Source organism: Hoplias malabaricus, chromosome 4 (assembly GCF_029633855.1).
Source record: "Hoplias malabaricus isolate fHopMal1 chromosome 4, fHopMal1.hap1, whole genome shotgun sequence".
Taxonomy (NCBI): Eukaryota; Metazoa; Chordata; class Actinopteri; order Characiformes; family Erythrinidae; genus Hoplias; species Hoplias malabaricus.
This window is the reverse complement of record NC_089803.1, coordinates 36,285,700-36,307,977: the sequence shown is the minus strand read 5'-3', so window position 1 is coordinate 36,307,977 and position 22,278 is coordinate 36,285,700. Positions and strand designations below refer to the sequence as shown.

Below are 22,278 nucleotides of genomic sequence, written 5' to 3'. Positions count from 1 at the left end.
GAAACAGGCTTGTAAAACGTTTGTAGGCCTTATTCAACTTTAATAAAGTGAAGCCATTTTGTTTCTCATCTCATTCTCTCGTCTTGCTCATTTCTGAATGAAACAAACCACTCTCGACAGAAATGTTTTGATGACCTTAGGTACAGTGTTGCTGTTTGCCAGTCAGTGGTTTGGAAGTGGTACTGGAATGTTTTATTCGTTTATTGGTCTAAAAGTTAATCTAGTACTTGCTTGTAGACAACAACAAAATACCAGGCTATGAAGTGATTTGGCATGTTGTCTTCCTAGATGACTGTACAACAACATATACCATCAACAGTGTTGTACTGTAGAGGGGACATCTAGTTTTGCAGGGAAACTCTGTTCTCTCTGGTTTGTTTGTTTGTGTACAGAAGCTCCATGCCTTCTAAGGTGGAAAGGTATGTGAGAGATAAAAAAAAGGCTGTTGTTTGTATGTGGCTGACGTTTGTAAGGTTTTATTCACCGTTTAAATTACCACAGGATTTCATTTGTAGCTTGAGTTGTTTTGTTTTGTAATACTTTCAGTAATGCAGTTAGCTGTCGCCCAAGTTTGGAGACATTTCCACCTTAAGTGATCTGAAACAGCAAGAATAAGTACATATTACCCACATATGGAGCAGGAATAGAGCGATATTTTCATCTCTGTTTGTGTGTTAGAATGTTTGGAGTTCTTAATGTTGTCTGAAAAACTCTAGCTGCCTTTGCTCTGCTGTGAGCTGAAAGAGAGGACGAAAGCCTAGCATAGGCATTTACTGACAAGAGCTTCGTACATTAGAACATTAAACTGCGCAAACAGTTTGGGGATCTAGCAAATGGTGAGGAAACATCCTCAGAGTTGTATAAAGTGTTTTTCACAATTATAGTTGTGAACATCGCCTTTAAGCCGGTATGAAGTTCAGAAAGCAACAGAAATTCACTGTGATGCTGGTTGTGCACGTAATAGATTTCTGCAGTACAGACCTCAAAGATGACTGGAGTCAATCTACAACACACTAGTCAAAAACACTGGACAAGATACAGAATACAGAGGTGAGTAGATTGAGATAAACTCAGTCAGAGTACTTACTCCATAGGAACAATAGTTTCTTTTGAAATAAAATTGAAATGGACTGGGAGCAGCAGGTGTGAGTGTGTGAGTGAATGTGTGTGTGTTGCCCTGTGAAGGACTGGCGCCCCCTCCAGGTTCCTGCCTTGTGCCCAATGATTCCAGGTAGGCTCCGGACCCACTGACACTGAACTGGATACGATCACTGAAATGGATTGTCTTTCCAAAAACCCAAAATAAAAATAGAATAAGAAAAAATGACCAGCTTAATGAATATTGAGCAACTTCTAAAGCTATCAGAAATTATTTGTACACTCATTTAATACAACCTCTATTTATCAGCATAACAACTCTATTTTCTCTTTTTTGTTGCACGTTTGGTTTAAAAAACACAGAGAACATAATGAAATGAAACTCAAATTATCAGTAAAATGTTAATAATTAAAATGTAACAGTAAAATATCAAAGAATTCCTTACATTAAAAAAATTATTTCAAACTGAATATACTTAATAAAGTGCAAATATATAAAACGGGAAGAAAAGGAGTCTGGGTCAAGGTCTAAAAATGTCCTACTGAGGAGATCACTGGACTCTTCGGACCTCTGCCTTCTCCGTCATCTTTTCTGCTCCATCACTCTTTCTCTATCCTTCTTTAACAAGCAATCCTTTATCTAATGATCCTCACACTCAATGTTTGGCAAAGGTTGCGCTTGATTAAATCATTCTCTGCTTTAAAGGGGAATTTCACGGATCATTCAGAACATTTCAGTAGGGCACAGAAATTCTGAAAAACAATTTCCTCTTGTACTGTCCTCTGACTAGAGCCACTATCCTACTGTCAAAACTGTCACCTCTGTAAACAATTCTTTTTTGGCCTCTAGTTTCATACTTTTATTAATACTCTTCCTACATTTATGTGTTCTTTTTCAGCTTCTCTGCTGATGGGTTTAGTTCTAGTGTGTGTTGAACCTCCTCCAGTTTCTTCTCGTTTAGAGCGTTTGATAATTTCTGAACTGGGGAGATCTCTGTATAGTAATGTTCTCAGTGAGAAGCTCCTGGACCATGGCAGGGGTTCCATCTAGTGGTTGCAAGTGGTAGTGCAGGGCATATTTGAATACTTCAAGACCCCCTCCAGTGAAACATTGTTAACATGCCCATATGGTGGTGTTTTTACACCACCATGACATTGCCACGGCTGAGCATTTCCGCTTTCCCTGTGGTGCTCTCAAGACCATTTCTAAAAGCAGGATTCAGACACAGTTTCTTATGATATAAACATTAGAAATCAGTCCTGATGATTTGTGGGCCTGTACATTTGAGCTGCAGGCGAGCAATAGAAGTGTAGGAGGAGTTAAAGGCAGGACTAATTTCATATTCATATATCTGCGCATACTGAATAAAGATGAAGAGTCCATTTTAAGGCATTATTTCTACATGTTATTTTGATAAACATATTTTTGGGGTTTAATCGATGACTAGAAGGGGACTTTAAATTCTCAGCTATACTAACTGAACTAAAAACAATCAGCCTCATTTTTTTATCACTTATTATAACGTGTATTTTCTTTGATCAGTTTCCAACTCTGAATCTGAGAAAACGTCCGTCTAACTTTTGTGCGCTTCCTAATCATAGAAACAATACTAAAATTGGTTTCTTTCTTGGTAAAATTTGAAATGATTAACAGCGCATATAAGCATAGCACAGAGCTGGCAATTATACAACAGTGAGAAAACAGCTAACAGCTAAGAGCTAACCGTTTGAAGACGTTGCTGACATTGATTTTTTTTTTGCTTCAATTGTTACTTTACTTGACCTGGTTTGTTAGAATCAGCGTGTGACTGAAAAAAACAGCAGGGATATTCTCAGTCTAGAGCAAACAGATTAATTTATTTATTGTCTGTCACTCTTTTCCAGTTCAGGGTCACGGTGGGTCCGAAGCCTACCCGAAATCATTGGGCACAAGGCAGGAACACACACACTCACAAACTTTTGAGTCGCCAATCCACCGACCAGAGTATGTTTTTGGACCGTGGGAGGAAACCCACAGAGAGAACACACCAAACTCCTCACAGACAGTCACCCGGAGCAGGACTTGAACCCACAACCTCCAGGTCCCTGGAGCTGTGTGACTGCGACACTACCTGCTGCACCACCGTGCCACCAAACAGATTCATGTCATTTTAAATATTTACGTCATTAAACGACTATGTTTCAATACTGCCGAGACTGTCTGGGTACTGTAGATGAATATGATTCAGGATTTCGGTCAGTTATGATTAATTATGAAGTGTATTTGTCTTTTTTGTTTGTACTTTAAAATCAGCAGTAAATGAAGCATAAAATGGGATTAGTTAGAAAACAACAACCTCAATTTATAGTCTCCAGATTCAGACACCCCCCCCCCCCTCTCTCTCTTTATCTCTCTCTCTCTCACTCACACGCTAGTTTTCACATATTGTGGGGGCATAGACTTCCATAACAACTCTGACTCTAACTCTAGACTTGACCTTACTCTAACCTTAAAGCTTGTTTGCACTTTGGAATGTAATTACGTCGTGGGGACGACGGGGACACAAACGCGCGCGCACGCACCCTCTCTGTGTCTCGGTGAGGATCCCGCTATGTTGTGGAGCGCGCGTTGGTCGCTGGTCGTTGTGAGTGGACGATGCTGACCGCGTGGCGCGCGCTGTGGCTGCTGAGCTGTTTGAGCCGCGCGCACGCGGCGTGTTCTCCGACCAGTTTCTACAGGAACTGTTGGATCCGCCGTTTCCCGGGGCTCTACATTGCGGTGGAGGAATCGGAGAGCCGCGGAGCCGCCGTGCTGCAGCTGTACCGGGAGGAGAGCGCGCTCCGGTGCAGCCGAGCCTGCTGTCTCAGCACTAACGGTGAGTCCAGCACACACCACTGACCTGTCCACTATAGCATCCAGAGCAGTACATTAGACATGGCTACGAATATAAACACGATCTGAATCTGAATTACACGATATAAAACAATAGGAAATATAATTCTTTCATGTCTTGTAGTCCAGAGCGTTTTTTCCTATTATTATTATTACAGTGATGACATTAAAAAGGTGAGAAAAACTTAACACCTTTAGACAAAATTCTCTTTACTGTACAGACAATACATAACAGCTACAAGAAAAGCTCAGTAACAAATAAAAAATCCATCTCCACACAACATACCACAACAAGTCACTAACTAAGCGCAAGTACACACTAAACCAGTGGTGGCTCCTGCCACATCTCTCAAGAGAGGCCAGCTGTTGTGATGATACAGGTGAGTCCTTCGATGGAAAAATTAAGGGCTAGCTATCTAGAAAATCGGCACATTTCAGTGTACAATTTGATCAGGAAATGAACTTGAGACTGTCAAATAATTTTAAGGGTTTGTTTTTTTTGGGTCACCTCAGCTAGCAAAACCACCTGTAACCACTAGATGGCATTCACTGCTGAATTCAGTTTCATATAATAGTGCAGTATATAGTGAGTAATGTAGGGAATAGTAAGTGGGAGGCCATTTCGAACATGCCTTTATGATGAAGGCACATTATGGCTAGTCATAATGAGATTGCAATGCAGCCTCTAACGTTCTGGAAAAAGGACTATATAAGAGTATATCAGAGCAATCTGGGTCATTTTCATCCATACTAAATCACCCAAAAAAGTGGAACTGTATGGAGCAGAACTCAATGCTGAATGGACTATGATGTTCAGAATCAGCACAAACAATCTAGAACAGGCACCGCAGGTATAACACTGTGGTAGAATGGGAAAGAAAAATGTAATCTCTCTCCCTTTAGCTGGTGCATCACCCAGTCGCTCTAATAAACAAACTGCTCATAAACCACTCTCCAAAAAACCAATGAAATCAAAAGTAAAAATCAACAACAAACCCTTTACTAGATGGAATGTAGGGTGTGCTACAAGCCACTTTGCCTGTTCCTGCCTCTGAATGCATCTGGAATAATTCATTCATTCATTCATTATCTGTAACCGCTTATCCAATTCAGGGTCACAGTTGGTCCAGAGCCTACCTGGAATCATTGGGCGCAAGGCAGAAATACACCATAGAAGGGGCGCCAGTCCTTCACAGGGCAACACAGACACACTCACACCTACGGACACTTTTGAGTCGCCAATCCACCTACCAACGTGTGTGGGAGGAAACCGGAGCACCCGGAGGAAACCCACGCGGACACGGGGAGAACACACCAACTCCTCACAGACAGTTACCCGGAGCGGGAATCGAACCCAAAATCCTACAGGTCCCTGGAGCTGTGTGACTGCGACACTACCTGCTACGCCACCGTGCCGCCCATCTGGAATAATGATTATCATTATTAAAATATATATATTTAGCATTATTATTTAGCAGTAATGTAGCGGTAGTAATAGCTGCAGTAGTAATATCAGTACCTGTATCTGCAGTGGCAGTAGTGTTGTCCAGTTATGTCATTCAGGCACTGGGCCCTTCATTAATCCAGTATATATAATATTGCCTCTAATTTTTTTCCATTTTTATTAAAAAAAAACCACACACACTCAAAATGTGCGCATTGGTTTTACAGGTTGGATCTTCGGTGATTCCTCAGGTTTTTCAATGAAAATGTAATGATAGTTGGGCCAATGTTTATAATGAAACGTAATGGGTAAACTTCATTGTCAACTTCCCGGCCTAGTCTGAAGGCCCATTTGAACGGAACACTTTCACTCTCTATGATTTGGAATCCCCCTTAAGATGGCAGAACACCCTGCGTAGTTCATAGGGAATTACTGGGATAATTGCAATGCACCTATAGACTCAAGATTACTTCCCAAATATCTTTCTCATTTCAACCTGCAGTGTCCTGTAACCTGGCCGTGTATCATTACAACACCACTCAGGACAGCACCAACTGCTTTCACCTCCACTGCCCGACACTGGAGAGCTGCATCCTCCGTCAAAGAGGCAATGTCATCCTCTATAATGTTACCAAAGGTGGGGATAAATTATATGTGGCTTTCAAATCAACATTCACAGAGCTGTCTCAAAGCAGATTCATCTATAGTTATGCCATGTTTAAATCCCTAACTCATATTTTACATTTGCTAAATAATGGAGAATTTGACCATTGGCTGTTTGGATCTTAGTGAGTGATTCCAACAGATTTGCTTGAGACTCTCTTGTAAGATTTAATACCAGATTTGTTTTGCAGGTGTGGATCCTGACCTGCTGGTGTTTGGGAAATACATCAGCTCTAATTTCAGAGTGTTGCCAAACCATGCCTCATCCAGGTTCAACGTCTCTGAACCTTTGGCATCTGACAAGCGGCAGTTCAACCGTCCTCACATTGCGCCCAGCAGCTCTACTCACCCTGCCACTCCTGCCGCAAGTACATCCACCTCCAGCATCTTACTTAAATCTGAAATTCCAAGTTCTAGTCCTGTTCCTGTTCATTCAACCCAAGGAAACTCTCTTGCTTCTTCAATTCAGAGTTCCACCCTTGAGAGCCCCACTCAAGGCTGTTGTACTCATGCCACTGCCAATCATGAGGTGCACACTGCTACTACTTCCACTAACTGGGCATCCACAGCTCCACAGGTTTCAACACAAAAATCGACACAAGGCTCCTTCACACATGAGACATCACCACCTCAGCCCGCCTCCATCACCATCCCAGTAGTTTCACCCATTTCCAGTCAGATCACAAAAGGCCTGGTAAATAATCCTATGACCACAACAGGTGCATCTGCATTAGTATCTGAAGCCAGTCAGTCCACAGCAGACTCCACAAACTTACAGATCATGCTGTCATCCACAGTGGCTTCCACATCTACAACAGGATCTACCATAAGTCAAACCCCGGTGGCTTCCACAACAGCATCTGCAAACACACAAACCCCAGTGGCTTCCACATCTACATCTGCATCTGCATCTAAAACCATACAAACCTCAGTGACTTCCACAACAGCATCTACCAATGGTCAAACAGCATATGCATACACACAATCATCTATCACGTTTCAAACCACACCAGCTTCCGTAGTATCTAAAACCATTCAAACCACACTGGCATCTATAAGAACATTTACCACCATTCAAAAGGGTTCTGCCTACTTTCATACCCAGACAGCTTCAACTGCAACATTCAACAGTAAACCTTCCATAACAACCACATTTTACCCACTCAAGAGTATTCAACAAAACCCTGCGAACAATGCCTCAGCCCACAGTGAACTTGTTACAATCTTAAACTCTACAAATTCAACCATGCTGTCAACATCTCTTACTACAGCCAAAACTACAACTCAGCACAGAGGTACAAATTCACAAGCACAGATAACTAACCAGGAGACCACAACTTTGCCCAATCAGCCTACCAACATCCCATCACCAAACTCTCCACTAGAAGTAGAAGGTACCACATTGTCTCCAACAACAACTGGCCAAGTGTTTACCTCCAGCTATGGAATCAAAATTGAGGACTCCACAACCTCTGATGGCCCAACAACCTCAGTTAGACTCTCCTCACCTCCAGCAGCTTCAGTTAGCACCTCATTGACTCCACCGACCAGCATGGAGGACAGCCAGCCTTATCCCAATGACACCAAAGGTTACATCAGCCGGAACATTACAACGGGTGACAGCCCACGACCTGAAGGAGATGAAGGCTTGACACCTGTGTGGCACCTGGCAGCTAACACTGTCCTGGTTGCCTTGGCAACATGTGTAACCATAGCATTTGGATGCTGCTGTTCAGTGCTGATGGTGGTGAGCTGGAGGGGCAGGAGGAGGAGGAAGGGGAGATACCGGACTACGCTCAGTGGCAAGAGAGGATCTATGAGACTTATCAAGTATGTCATTGTGAGAGAAAGCTCATAGAACTGGAATGACTCGTGAGTTCTGGCAAGCTGCTAATAAATGAGGTGTGTGTACATCCTAGTAACAGTTCACTCTGGCAGAAGTAGAGGGAGAATCCTTACAATAGGATCACAGATTTGGTATGACTGTAATAAAGGATGAAGATTTTATTACTCTTTTTGACTGTTAACTTTGCAGGAACTGGCAACCCAAAAGGAACCATCTATCGGTTTGAACTAAAGTACAACTTTTCCAGCTTCACACAAAAGTGTTATGAGCATAATTATGTAAAAACAGATTGAAAACAAGTAAATTCACTGGATACCTTTATGTCACTTCAATACTTTTAGAACATTTTAGGATCAATATTCATCATATCCATTCATTTTAATTTCCTGTTAGTGTTCAGTATAGTCACTAAACATTGTGGTCCATCTTGGTGAATGTTAACACTACTGAATATTGTTAGATAATATAATGTAATATAATAATAATATAATGTTAAATATGGGGCTCTTGCAATGAATAACCATATGTGAAATACTGTAAACCTCTTAAGCCTGAAAAGTACTTTTTGTTTTAATCACTGTTTAAAATAAAGCAGTCACAAGATCATTTCATATATTCTGTATATTAGGCTTTATTTTACCATTTAAACATATGCTTAGGCTGGAAAACGCATCTCCATGGCAGATGAAATGGCAGATGTATGGTTCTTTGTTGCCAGGGCTCTAATAATTTTTGGACCATCATGAATGTAACTGAAAAGGATCATTTTTAGATCATGTTTCATAATAATCAAAATCTCTATATTTCCATTAAATCAAGTCTAAGCAATACAGTGCAGGTACATATATGAATTATTCTTTCAATAAGCATCCTGACTAAAGGAGTTGGTGTAATAGTTGGCTTAAACAGGTGCGCTGGCCAGAGACTGCATTCTTGTGTTTGGTTTCGGGTACTTTCAGAGATTCTGTTTTTATATAGCCACCTAGATGAGGCAATATGTTCCAGGAAGGCCCACATCCACACACACAGAGCAATACCTGACTGACTCTGTGAGGAAACCCAGCCTGCAGAGTAAACATTAAGTAGTATTATGGGTTCTTCCAAGCAAAGCAGCCAACAAGCTCAAGTTTGTTCTTTAAAGGCAGTTGGTCTCTAAGTGCTTGGAGTTGTTAAAAGAGTGGTACTGCCACCTGGGCCTGGACTATTTTTTCTCCCAATGCCCAAATGGAAGAAGCCGGAACTCTTTCGAATGTCTCGGATTACCCTTTTCCCATAACCAGCAGATCAGAGAAAACTAATGGAGCAACAGGGTATATTTACCAGACTCTCCTTGAAAGCATCCTTTCAGCAGGGTGTCTGTAATGGTTCTGCATCTGCTTTTAAGGTGAATGATGCATATTAGGTTAGAAAGAGTCAACTGATTCACGTTCACGTCAGAAACAGACAAATTCTGAGGTGAGGAAATGCATTCTAGTTTTTAGTAATAAAGCAAAAACTATTAACATCAAATTAAATTTAAAATAAAAAAAATGTAGATATTGGCAGAAACTGTGATTTATAAACACAGGGCTATTTAATGTGCCATAAGTGCATAAAATATACACCAAACTTAATTTACAGAATATCTAATTATGAATATATGTACAGTATTCTGTGCAACAGCTGAACATATAAGGTTAAAAGAGGACATGGTTTGCATATCGTTGCATGGCCAATCAAATAGCCCTATACACTTGTGTTATGAAATATCGCATCGCATAATAAAGATAGACGTTTGTTTTGTGGTTGAGCCCATGTCTAACAAGTGTCTTTGTTTAAGAATGAAAATTTAGGATCAGTTCCATTTTCAATTCATTCTTCTACAAATGACTAAAAACTGATCTTAGCTCTTGGCTTGATTAGGGCTAATGTCCACCTTTTTTTCCCCCTTCATCTACACAAGATGTTCCTCAGATGTTGAGAAGTTTCTTCACGGCCTCTTTGTAAAGCTGCATGTTGCTCTCAGTCTCGCCCTCATTCTTCAGTTTGGTTATTGAGTCTCTGTACTCCTGCACCTCCGCTCGCCCCAGTAACTCCTCCCGCACTCCTCCCTCCTCGTCCTGCTGTTTCTCTCCCAGAGAATACATGCGCAGCAAGGTTTCCAGAACATTCTTCTGCGATGGGCTACCCTCCCAAATGTACTCCTCCATATCAGCACGCGTCTTCTCCTCCTCCCATGCTTCCGTTTTCTAAAACACATAAAGGCACATGGAAATGAAACAGGAGTCATACTGTAAAACCCACTTGATTATGATTCTATATTCATCTAAGAATTCACAATCTTACAATCATAATACAAACTCATCCAGAATTAAAATAAACATTCACAATGCACAAAAGTGACTTTTTCTCACAAGTTACAACCCAGTGGTGAAAGTGGTACAGAAAAAGTGAAAATAAAACAATACAGTAGTACTATTTACTAAAAGCATTAACATTTAATAAAAATAAATTAATTAATGAATTAAAATGAAATATATAACATTTCAGACTAATGAAAGTGCACTTCTCTATTCTCGCATATTTGTTGCGGTCAATGCTTTAAGATCTTTGAACTAAATTAAACACAAAAAATATTTTTTTTGTTTAACAATAAATAATTAAATAAAAATAATAATGTAAAATATTATTTATTGTTTAAGCTTGAGACGGACTAATCTAGCTCCATTAATAATTAAAACACAAAAGATGTAGATGACCAGCCAAGCCATGTTAGAAGTCTTGGCTGGCTAACCTTAGAGTTAGACGTGTAAAAATAATGTTAATATAACACTGGAGGTCAACAGCCGACATGTACATAAATCACATAAATACATCCCCACACTCTCCAACCTCTCTCAACCCACTCAAACTACAGCGAGGTCTTCGCTCTATAGCTGAAATATTAGTTTTTTAACTGGAAACATTTTTTCTAAGCAAAATAACAGTATTAGTGAGCACTATGAGCCTCCTATCTCTAAACATAAGAAGCCAAATTTGGATTCAGCCCATAGCTGAGTGTTTGGGATCTGGTTAAAAGTTAAAATTATGTTAATTTAGATTATTTGCGGGATTGTTCCTTATATAATTTTTTTTGGGCTTGATGATGTAGACACATTTAACAAAACTGTAATAGAAATCATAAAGGGCAAATAAAATATAGTTTTTATTCAATACTATGATAAATGTTTATTATTTTAGCCTGTTCCTCTAATGCGCCATCCACACATTTATTTGTAAAACTGATTTTCCTAACCCTTTTTTTTGAAAACATCACTGTCGAGGCGAATACAAAAAACAGCTGCATTATCATGCCAGTCCATGCCACTAGACATGACAGAAACAGAGGTTTATTCCCAAATCTCTCTGTACTGCCTCTGTAGTGCACAAAGCAGGTCAATACATTACTGAATCTAGATCTTAATCATGTAATATATAGTTCTAACACAGCATCATTTATATTTATTCATATGTGGGAATCTGAAATCTAGTGCTAGCTGCATGTACATTGTCTGAAATGGAAACAGTTCCTCACTCTCTGTAGTCATTAAACTACAGAGGCAGGCAGGCTGTGTGACATCAGCTTCTCAGAAATCTTGTTTACCTTCTTACACAAGAGGACAGTGACAGTGTTATGAAAAATCTCCACCTTGAAGTGTATTTTCAAAAATCTCAGTTTTCTGTGACCTAAAACATGCCTTTTCCGTATGAACGAGAGGCCAAAATGCAGTTTTAAAAAAATATAACTGGATTTTTGGGAACGGGGCCTAAAAACGCATTCTTTTTCATGTATACCTATAAGCATAGAAGAATGTATATGTTAAACCACCTGGCGTTAAAAGGTTGAGTTAGACAGCAATAATATTTACCTATCTGGATTTATTCAACTTAGCTGGATCTCCCTTGCTTCAAATTTCAATTACGGGAAAAGACATTTTTAGTAGAGCAAGGAGAGCATATATGAGAGCCAAGTGTCTAATATGAAAACCCTTCTCATCTCTGTAGCCATCTACAGAGGTTCAAATTTCCCTATGTATGCTGCTCAATCAGCAGCCTGTCTCAAAACCCATCATGCTATGCTCATACAAAAGCTTCTTTGTTTTTGTGTATGTGTCTGTGTGTTGCCATATGCATGCCCCAGGGCAGATAAACCCTCTCACCAGTCCAGGTGCTCAAATCTAATAAACTATCATTACTACACTGCTCCTTAACATCCGCACTAACAGCAAAAAAATAGACCCTGCTACTTTTTCTGAGCATCTCTCTTGGTTTTCCTATTAAAGTAAAGCTTTAGGCATCACTTTCACCAACAGACGATATTGAGTGGTTTCCAACAAGTTGACCTTGTGATTGAATTAAAAGTCCCAAATTAAAGAAGGAGATTAATTTGTTTCTGGGTACATGATGCAATTACCCTTTTACTGCAGAGGATAAGGACATAATTGAGGATGCTACAGGCATTATGGTGCCTTTAAAAGGCCATCTGTGAGGAAGGAGCCCAATCCTTTACAGCAAGGTCTTCAAGTCCAACATACTGTGTTGTAATTGGACAGATATCCATTCATTTTCTCCCAAATAACCAAGAGGAGCTACATATAACTAAGTTAAATGATCAATGGGCTTCATCAGATAATCATAGTCAGGGTAAAACTGTTTGTCATATTCTAGGCTTAATTGATGAACTGTTTTTTGTTCTGTCTTTTTAAACCCAAACCCTGAGGCCAACACACTACTAATATCACACTGTGATTACAACCCCACTGACAAAATACTGCAGAGTGACATAGAAATGTCAGATTTGTCAAATAATGATAAAACACAAATTAATTTCTCATATTACCTGATGTAGTAATGTTTTCCTAAGAAATGTGAGTGGAATCTGTGAAGCCTTAAAACGAAAGCATTTAGAGCAACCAGTGCCCAATTATTTTTTTTTCTTTTCATGAGCAGTTCTCTCCCGCTATTAACTGAATGGATTAGCTGGTAGCACTATTGGCAAGCAAATCAGGTCTTAGATATAATCACCCCTGTGATCACCAACAATCACCCCCATTGTCAGCCCTTGTCCCCCTCCTTCTGCAACCCAACGTCACTCTAGCTGTCTCTATCCATTCGCAGGCACCACTGTGGCAGCCATTGTACCTGCAAAAGGCCATTGGACATAGTTAGCCTTCCCAGCCAGGAGAGCCAACAATGCTTTACAGCAGCGCTATGGCCCAAGTTACTAAACACTCCGGCCACATGGTCCCCTGAGAGGATGGCATGCTGGGAAAATACACCCAACTCTGTCTGAATCAAACTGGGTCCATCTGAGGCAATCAGAAAGAAATGCAGTAATGTAAGGGAAAGTAAAATGAGCTGGACAAAGTTTTTGCTTTATACCTGTTAGAGTTAAAGGCTTACAATTTTGTTACTATTAAAGACAGAGTAAAGCGCAGGAAGATTGCGTTGGCAAAGAGTATATTAAAAAAAAAACCTGTCCTTTGGTGCAAGCGTGAACAAAAAAGTGACTGAATGGACTAATGTGAGAAAGAACAGGTTTTATATCTGCCCGTGAAAAGTTCAAGTGTATCATATTAAGACTGTTCCTGAAATCAGTGTCCCATCTACATCAACCTTATGTTAGGTCATTTAAATCCTTCCAACTGATCTGCACAAACAGGGTCTAACACATATTTCTCAAAGGCAACTAACTGATTCTCACAAGTTTAGGTTCCTCTCATGGACAACTGAATGAAGACAGACAGACACACAGACACAAATACTATTTAAGTTCATTTTTACATTTTGTTATATTCAATTAGAAACTAGATAAGGGCAACTCTTTTTGGAAAGTTGAAAATATTGGCAAATTGCAAACACTTAATTCTAAAATAAACAGCTGAAATGTTACTTTGGTTTTAATATGGTGTCTGGTAATTCTCATTAGCTTCAGTGGTCACTGTGGCATGTGAAAGGTGCAACTGAGGGAAGTGGGCGTTTTCACTTTGGAGTGTGATTGTGATTGTAGTCTAGAAAAAAACACCCAGGACTGAATTTATTTCAAGCCCAGCCTTGAACATCGCAGTGCCACACCCAAAGTGCCTCTCCCCTTTCTGAGCATTTTTCAATGTTGAACTAGGGGTGGAGTTAGCTGAACCCTGGGGTGTACCATTACTATTTAACACACGTCATTTCTCCACTAGCCTGGTTACAGTAAGAAGTGCAGACTTGTGCCATCTGCTGGGTTTAGGAAGACTGCAAACATACTAACACCACAGCTATGAGTGAAATACAACTGAGAAATATTACAGTAAAGATTTAAAATAAAACCTACAGAAATACGTGGCATGGGCTCTGTCATGAGGTGTGTAATGCCAACACTATCAACATGTCAAATTTTGTACTCAAAATATGCACCTCTTCTGAAAATCATTTATATCATTGACATATCAGGTATAACTGATGTATCATTGCTACAAAGCAATTAATGACACTGCTTGCTAAATCTTGTTAAATATTAGTGAGTGAGTGTGTGACTACAAGTTAGTTCTGTAAGTTAATTTGCATTTAAAAAAGCTAAAAAAAACAGCTCCCATTATCATTACTTACATACAATATACAGGTAACAGTAAATGTTAAACACGACAGTACATATTGCTAGCTTATCTATAAGGCTAATAGCTAAACATACCAGAGAGTGGGTTACATTCTGTCTTCACTCAATTTCACTTCACTCTGAATTAAGAAAGCAAAAACAGCAAATTCGAGCTAGTTGTGTATCAAGCTTGTCTAGTAGGCAGATTTGAGCCTTTATCAACACATTCAAATACTGCATATAAACACAAACACTTCAAGTATTTATGTCTCCATCTCCCAGGCATAATTTCATGAAAGGAACACAAATAAATGCCAAGGCTAAAGATACTGTAGCTTTCATTAACTGCAACCCCATACTTTCACAAGCGCATCTCTCTCACACACTCACCAAAGCTATAACTCAGTGTCCTTCTTTCCTGTCTCTGGAGGCCATCACAAAGTCATAGGCAACTATCAGCAGGCCCCTCACTGCAATGAGTTGGGGTACAATGGAAACACTGAAATATTTATACTGAGGATGAAAGGCAGAAGCCATGCTGTTGTGTGTTTGGAAAACATACAGCCTTCAGTGTATATTCAACCCCTCTACCACCAGCAGTGCTTTTTGAAGACTCTCATGTATCCTTAGATTGAAACTCCATACCTTGGCACAAGACTATATGTTTGAATGAATGATGCTCTAATAACAAAAGAAAACAAACTTTCCATAAGGTTCTTATACAGTACTGCTCAGAGAATGCCCAGTGAATTAGAACCCTGGAAAAACTTACCCAGGACTCATGGTACAGAACAGTGAGCAGGTACATGGCGTAGTCATAGTTCTGCCGTTTCACTGGACAGCTGTGAGAGAACCAGGGAACATTTCATGTTTCAATTTTACATTTAAACAGCTTACCCTACATCACTAGTGTCCAAAAGAACAACATGGTGGAGAAAGAACAAACCTTCTTAACTTTCAATGGAAATCAATGTAAACATTATTTGGAATAATTTGAGCATTTCTATTGGTCCATTCATCATTAAATTTTCACACAATGTGAAGGACAGGTTCTGTGTTAAAATTATGTGGTAAACTAAAAAAAAATGTAAATTAAGATTTTTTTTTTTGGAAAGCGACAATATATCAGATTTGAATATAAAAGGTAAAAATCTAGTATTCCTACACAACCATGGAGCTGAAATTATCAAGAATTAGTTAATAACATGGTACATTTTTCAAAAGTAAAAAACAAATTTAGTCATGGAACATCAAAAACTTACATTTATTTACAATCTCATAACAGAAATAAAATAAAATTACTGTTCACCGTATTTTAGAGTTACATTTTCACATAAGATTTTGTGAAATTCCAAGCTGAGTCCATTGTTTCATTCCAAAAAGTGATGAAGGCTAAGAGGTTGCATATAGAAGGCTACCTGTCCGTGGTGATGGTAAGAATGTCTGTATCTTTGTTGTAACGCTCTCCACTTAGTTTGATCATCTTCTTCCTAGCATGATCATCAAGGTTTAAACTGGACAGTTTAACCTGTGAACAATATATAATAAACATTACTTAATTAGTATAACATTACAGTGCTCTAAACCTAGACTGAAAATACACAGAATATGCTATTTTTAAATCAGGCACTCCTTGTAAAGAAACTTTTTAAAAGTTGAGAAACTTGGTCTAACTCAGTTGTAAACAAATACACTGGAGTACAAGACAAAAATGTGACGCATTAACAGATCTCCAAGACTTCCTCTGAAGATCAGTTGCTATCTATCCATTAAGGGGTTACAATGTCATTTTAAGTCACTGCACAATGAGTCAGATTATGTGCTTGAGGGAAGGGGAGAAGAAGAAAAAATAAAATAAAATAAAATAGGGACAATCTATTCCAATGTGTACATGTCAGCCCCAAGGACGTCAGAAAGAAATAACTTTCTGGTCTTAAACAACGTCATCACGTTATTTAAGAGTAAGTAACTGAACAGAATGCAAGGCCATCTGTCCTCTGTGTATTTTGTGTTTAAAATCCACAGTGTTTGTTTGTGAGACAAAGCCCAAAGAGTGGAAATAGACAGCAAATACACAGCAATTCATTAATAATTAGGAGATGGAATGATTTGTCAAAAACTAAATAAATTCACATAGTGATTGTCCATCCAAGTTATCTAGCCAAGTCATGCTTGTTGTCTACATTTTACTTCTTCACTTTTTCAATATTGGAGGTTTATGACCTTTAAAATATCTTTCGGTGACTCTGGCATTGTTATTATTTTAGCCTTGTAGCTCCTGTGCAAAAGAAGAAAAAACGTGGGCAACAAAGCAGTAATGTCCGAATGACTATGCTGGGTTAGGGTTAGTAAGGGGAAATTTGGGTAGATATTACTTTTAACAAATTTAAATAATTACTCCCATTTCCCCCAATAATTACTCCCAAATAATTACTGCATTTTGATATGAAAATATAGATTCAGAGAAATAATAGTATTTTTCTGATATTACACAAACTGGTCATTGTACAAAACACAATTATGCTATTATTTCTATACATAGTGTGTTCAATACACAAGATTGATTAATCTACATAGCAAAATAAAACAGTATGAAAAATGGATATACATATTTGATTATATATATTTCACATGACTCAATCCAATACTCATTAGAGACCCATTGGGCATGTCTGATCTACCTATAGAACCAAATAAAGTGGTTTTAGATTCATTTGACAATGTTCAAAGATATTGTACATCAGTTATACTGACTTTGTAATTATGTGACAACGGCAAGAAAAAAAACTCCTTCAAGTGTTTATTGCACAAAGATAAACTTAAATCTTTTCTGCCCATTCTTATCCAAATCTTCTTTGCTCAGGCATCCAATACATTATGCCTAGCCTACTTCGCTATTTCTGGCACACAGGCTCTAATCCAGTCTTCCAAATTTCTCAAAGACTAAATCACATTTTTCAAAGCCAAATCAATGGGAAGGGTCAGCTGAGACCAGCCAAGTGAAGTGTAAAGACCCTGCACCATCACCAAATCCCCTCGTCAGAATCAGCCAATCAGGAGCCCTCCCCACATTTACCCATTATGACATCATTACTCTCAGTCTACCCTCTGATAAAGGAAAAGCAGAGATTACAACCACATAAGCTCTAATACTTATCTGTGTACATCTCATCATGCTTCAGCGGAAAATAGAAAGACTTTAAAATAGAAAAATGTGCCATCAATGTGGTGAGGCTGTGCATTCCCCACATGTGCACAACACATACGGTCATAATGCCTTAAGTATGACAGATTCATTCATGTATTTTCCCTTTGTTCTAATGACAGGTTCTCCCACATCAGGCTTTATCCCACAGCCTTTTCAGTTCTGCACATCTACTCTTAATCCAATAGGATTAATGCAAATTCCTACATCAGGGCCCGAATCTAACATCAAGTGTCACTCAAACAGATGGTGGAAGATGAAACGGAAAAATTAATCATTGAGACTTTTTTGTTCCTGATGCTAAATGAAAACGCATACCTTCCCTATAATGTCTTGTACAAAATGTTTCATGTATCAACATTTTTTCAATATCCAATGCTCTCAGATCAGATCAATAGAACATACTGATTTTAAAATAGTTACACCATTAAAACAGACATACTGCCTTACTTTTTGACAAACAGAATTTCAAAAAATTTGCGTTTCACCAACAAAGAAATTAAAAATAAATTGAAGCTGAATTGAAGCCAACAAATAAACAACCCCAGTTCTTAAGAACCCTTAGAATGGAAGAATATCTTTTAATATGTTTCATAGTGGGGCAGTTGCTTTGTGTATCTTTGGCAAACTTTGACATATTTGAGCAATGATTGTGCAAAACTCACAGTGAGAATAATTATTCTAGCTTTTGGGTTCCTCAGTGAAGGTCCTGCAGACACATAATCTTTGCTCTGCACCTGGATGGGGAAATGCTTCTCACAATTATCATCAGAGTCCAGAGCAGCAGGCCACCCTGTGCAGAACGCTAACATCAGTGTGTGGGAGAAGAGAAAACAAAGGGAAGGAAAATGTTAGGTTGACAAATTTTGGTGTTCAGAAAAATTAAATATATTTAGCAAATATTCAAATAACAATATGATAGAAATGATAGAACGACATAGAAATGCATACGTTTAAGGGCTTCACAGTGCTTCTTAATGGCATGTGGGGTTAAGTGTAGGAAATTTGGAATCTGTAAAATAAATTGTAGTAATACATGTTCACCAAAATAAAACTAAAAGCAGAAAGGCATACAACGAAACAAAAAATTAACATTTTCAGAGAATTCAGCATTAACTAAATCTAACATTGAACCATTAAAGTGTAATTAATGTGAAAAATAAAGCAGCTATCAATTAGAAACGCCAGTTACCTGACTGTCACAATAAAAAGGGGGAAAGCTACTTACATTGTCAAAATTTTTTACAATTTAATAACAGAATGATCCCAGATATAGAGAAAACTTGGGGATGTCTGGGATCATTCTGCTATTAAATTGTAAATAATTTTGACAATAAACTGAATAAATGTGTAAATTCCTAATTAGTCTTTTTAGAAATCACGATAATCCCCAAAATCTACACCATATGGCAAACACAGCATCATACTTAATGTGCTTATTGCCAATTCATTCAAAAACTACAGAAGTTAAGCAGCTTCTCGCTGACAGTTCTCTAAAAGCCATTATATATATATATTATACATATTATTTGCAAAACCGTTGCTGTCCGATTAAAACACACATCTCCAAAAAGCTAACTTTCCAGGAACAGGAAAAGACTATTTCTCTGACAATAACGGTAAAATGATCCACAGATAAGACGATTTATACCAATTACTGTTCAGAAGTGTCTCAAAGATATTTTTACACATGTCCAAAAGTTTCATATGTAAAATGTACTTGCGTGTATTGTAGATAGAAAATATTGAAAAAATGTTAATTTGTGGATTCCAACAAGCCACATCCACCTCCGTGTAGCCACAGCCTGCAGCGTATTCTCCTAAAACACTGGCGCTATGAATCCATGTTTTAGCTAAAGCAGAGTCTATCATTACTATACTTAATCACAATAAAGATTAAATGTGTTGATTTGGATCAATTATAGCCATGCTGGTCTAATATTTCACGTGAGTAAACATGCAAGCAGTTGTTAACTTTAGCACGGACACTCAAATTGTACCAGGGGAGGGGGAAGATACACAGTTTTGACAGGTCTAGCGGCCAGTAGAGATACTTGTCAAATACACCAAGTGATTTTTTCCACTTTTCATTAGTAATTTTGATATTAGCTACTATGAACAGACAAAAATTAATGCCCACATTTAACAAAAAAGTGAAAACCACTAAAAATGGAGATATGTGTTTTCAATCCGACATCAAGTAAAAGCACGCTTGTAAACAGTATCTGATGAATTATAAAGTAGTTCTCCATGTCATCTAGATAACGGCTTTCATTTAGGTTAAGTTAGCTGGACTGGCTGCTACTCTCACCTTTATTAGTTCCAGATTGCCCTTTTTCTCAGGAGGCACACCTCTCTTTACTGGGTATCCCATCCGCACTGGAAGTGGAACAGCATTTGGTTTAAAAGAAGCAGCAGTGGGGTATACTGCGGTCCAGTCTTGATCCAGTGCCATTCGCTCTGTCCGTGGTTCCACAGCCTGGATCAAGGAGAGAATTTTTCCCTTGTAGTAGAGCATTGTGGAAAGGTCAAGACCCCCTTAATTAAATTAATTTCTATTAAAGCATACAGACAAAATATGGCCGTTATGTACAAGTGGCACAGTGTCATGAAAATCCTAATAGATAATTATTAATTTCTTTAATTCCAGCTTCCATTATTTGGAAGACATAAATCTGCAATGACAGATTTTGTATGGGAAACAAACCCCAACAATCCTCACAGTGGATTTATATGTTCTTTTATTTTTGCAGCCATGTGGATGGTGATCAACCTGTACCTGCAACCTCACCACACATTGGCTATTAGATAGATGATGATTAGGAGGTGACAAAAGTGGTAGACTGAGACAAGAGATCTGGGTAATGTGTTATAATATATAATATTTTTTAAATGTAAGTAGATGTAAAAAGATTTTAATTTTACTATGTAAGTAGATTTGTTTTAAGAATCTCAGAAATAGCTACTATAGAATAAAATGTCTGACTTGACTGGAAATTACATAAATAAAGAGAGGTCTCTGAATTGAGCACAGCTGTATATATGCTAATAAAATGATAGAAATCCTAAAAATCACATTCTGAATATTGAGTTTTAAGTGGAGTTCAATTTATCAGGGGGTTACCCTTCTCTGTCTCCGTTGAAATGGACGGGGTCTCTCTGGCAAACCTGCCATTAAAATAATGAGAGAAGTTAGACAGAAATGTTGTAACAACATACATTTATTGAAGGAAAAAAAACAAAAAACATTTGTAAATCAGAAAGCAGCCCTTCCGAGTGCCAATATAATTGTATGTTTAATACAAAAAAAAATAATTAGCTCAACAATTAGAAGAACATTATCAAACAATAGCTGTACAAATCCTATATGTGAAAGTTTCTATGTGAAATATCAACAGATAAAAGAAGAGAAATACCTAAATAATAAAAAGAAGGAAAAAGATGGCAATGTGGTTTAGAAAAGAACATGAAAAAAGACTTGGAAAAAGAATGTTTTATAATGTACAATATTTCTTGATTTGTTGAAAGTGCATGTTTGTCCATTGCGTCATGTGCAGATGCTTGTATGAAGGACATATATAAATGCATATTCCTGGAAATGTCTTATGTAAATGAACTGAGCTATTACTGTAATCAAAACTGTTATGCAGCACCCCTCAATGTAAATAATTGGTTCTAGTAAGATTTCAATGCTATCAAAAAATTGTAATGTGCCAAAATATCCTGAAGAAGAAACTGACTATACACTTTTAATCCGGTTCATTTCAATAGTTTGATGGAAGAATATTAAGAATATTGATGACTTTACAGGTTTATTAATTCTTTCCTTCATGTGAATTTTATTTCCACTTAAGCTAAACATAAGTTTATCAAACTGAGAGGAAAACATTTATAATGCTGCTTCTAAAGGGAAAAACGAAGAAGCTTCGGTCATCAAAACTTGATATTGTAATATTGTTAAACCTCTGACCAAACAGATATTGTTTAGCTTATATATACATTAAATCTCAAAAATGTCTAAAGTACTAAAGTAGGTCATAGAACATTGAAACCGTTTATATTACACATGGAAGCAACAGTTTATGGGAAGAATACAAGGACTTAAAAAAGGCATTAATAAGTGATTACATTATACTACATTATAAGAGTCTCTGGAGCAGAGGGAATGTCAGTAGCGTACATTAGCTTTCAGCTAAAGGGAGAAATTGCCGTTTGAAAGAGAAAGCACTGCTCAATTACCCAACACGCACACTCACCCCGTTTATCGGCGCCATGGTTTATGGACAGTCCTGTGGAATACTCAGCCCTTCTGTTCAGTGCAATAAGTGTGTAAATCCCGTTAAGTTTACAATTTACTCTGCTAAAGGGCAACAGCGCGGGGAATAGTGTGGAGGCAGCCATGCTAAGCGGAGCTGGAGTTGCGCTAGCGGCGTTGGTTACGAAACCTGCGCAGATCTTCTCATGGTCACCGCGGTAGAGACGATTTCTGCATCGACGAGTTAGCGCAAAACTACGGGGGCACAGAGGAGACATTGGCGTTTGCTCTCGGTTCCCA

At 38.2% G+C, this 22,278-nt stretch overlaps 1 protein-coding gene across 1 annotated transcript; it reads right to left on the bottom strand.

The window, feature by feature from the left end:
* Positions 1–8,473: 8,473 nt before the first annotated feature.
* On the bottom strand, positions 8,474–22,278 carry mrps35 (mitochondrial ribosomal protein S35). The gene is made up of 8 exons (XM_066667398.1): positions 21,980–22,278; positions 20,848–20,891; positions 20,035–20,202; positions 18,675–18,735; positions 18,389–18,528; positions 15,937–16,046; positions 15,291–15,360; positions 8,474–10,151 (listed from the first exon to the last, which is right to left on the bottom strand). Exons 1-8 carry the CDS (start codon positions 22,254–22,256, stop codon positions 9,873–9,875), a joined length of 1,149 nt encoding a protein of 382 aa, XP_066523495.1. The 5' UTR covers positions 22,257–22,278; the 3' UTR covers positions 8,474–9,872.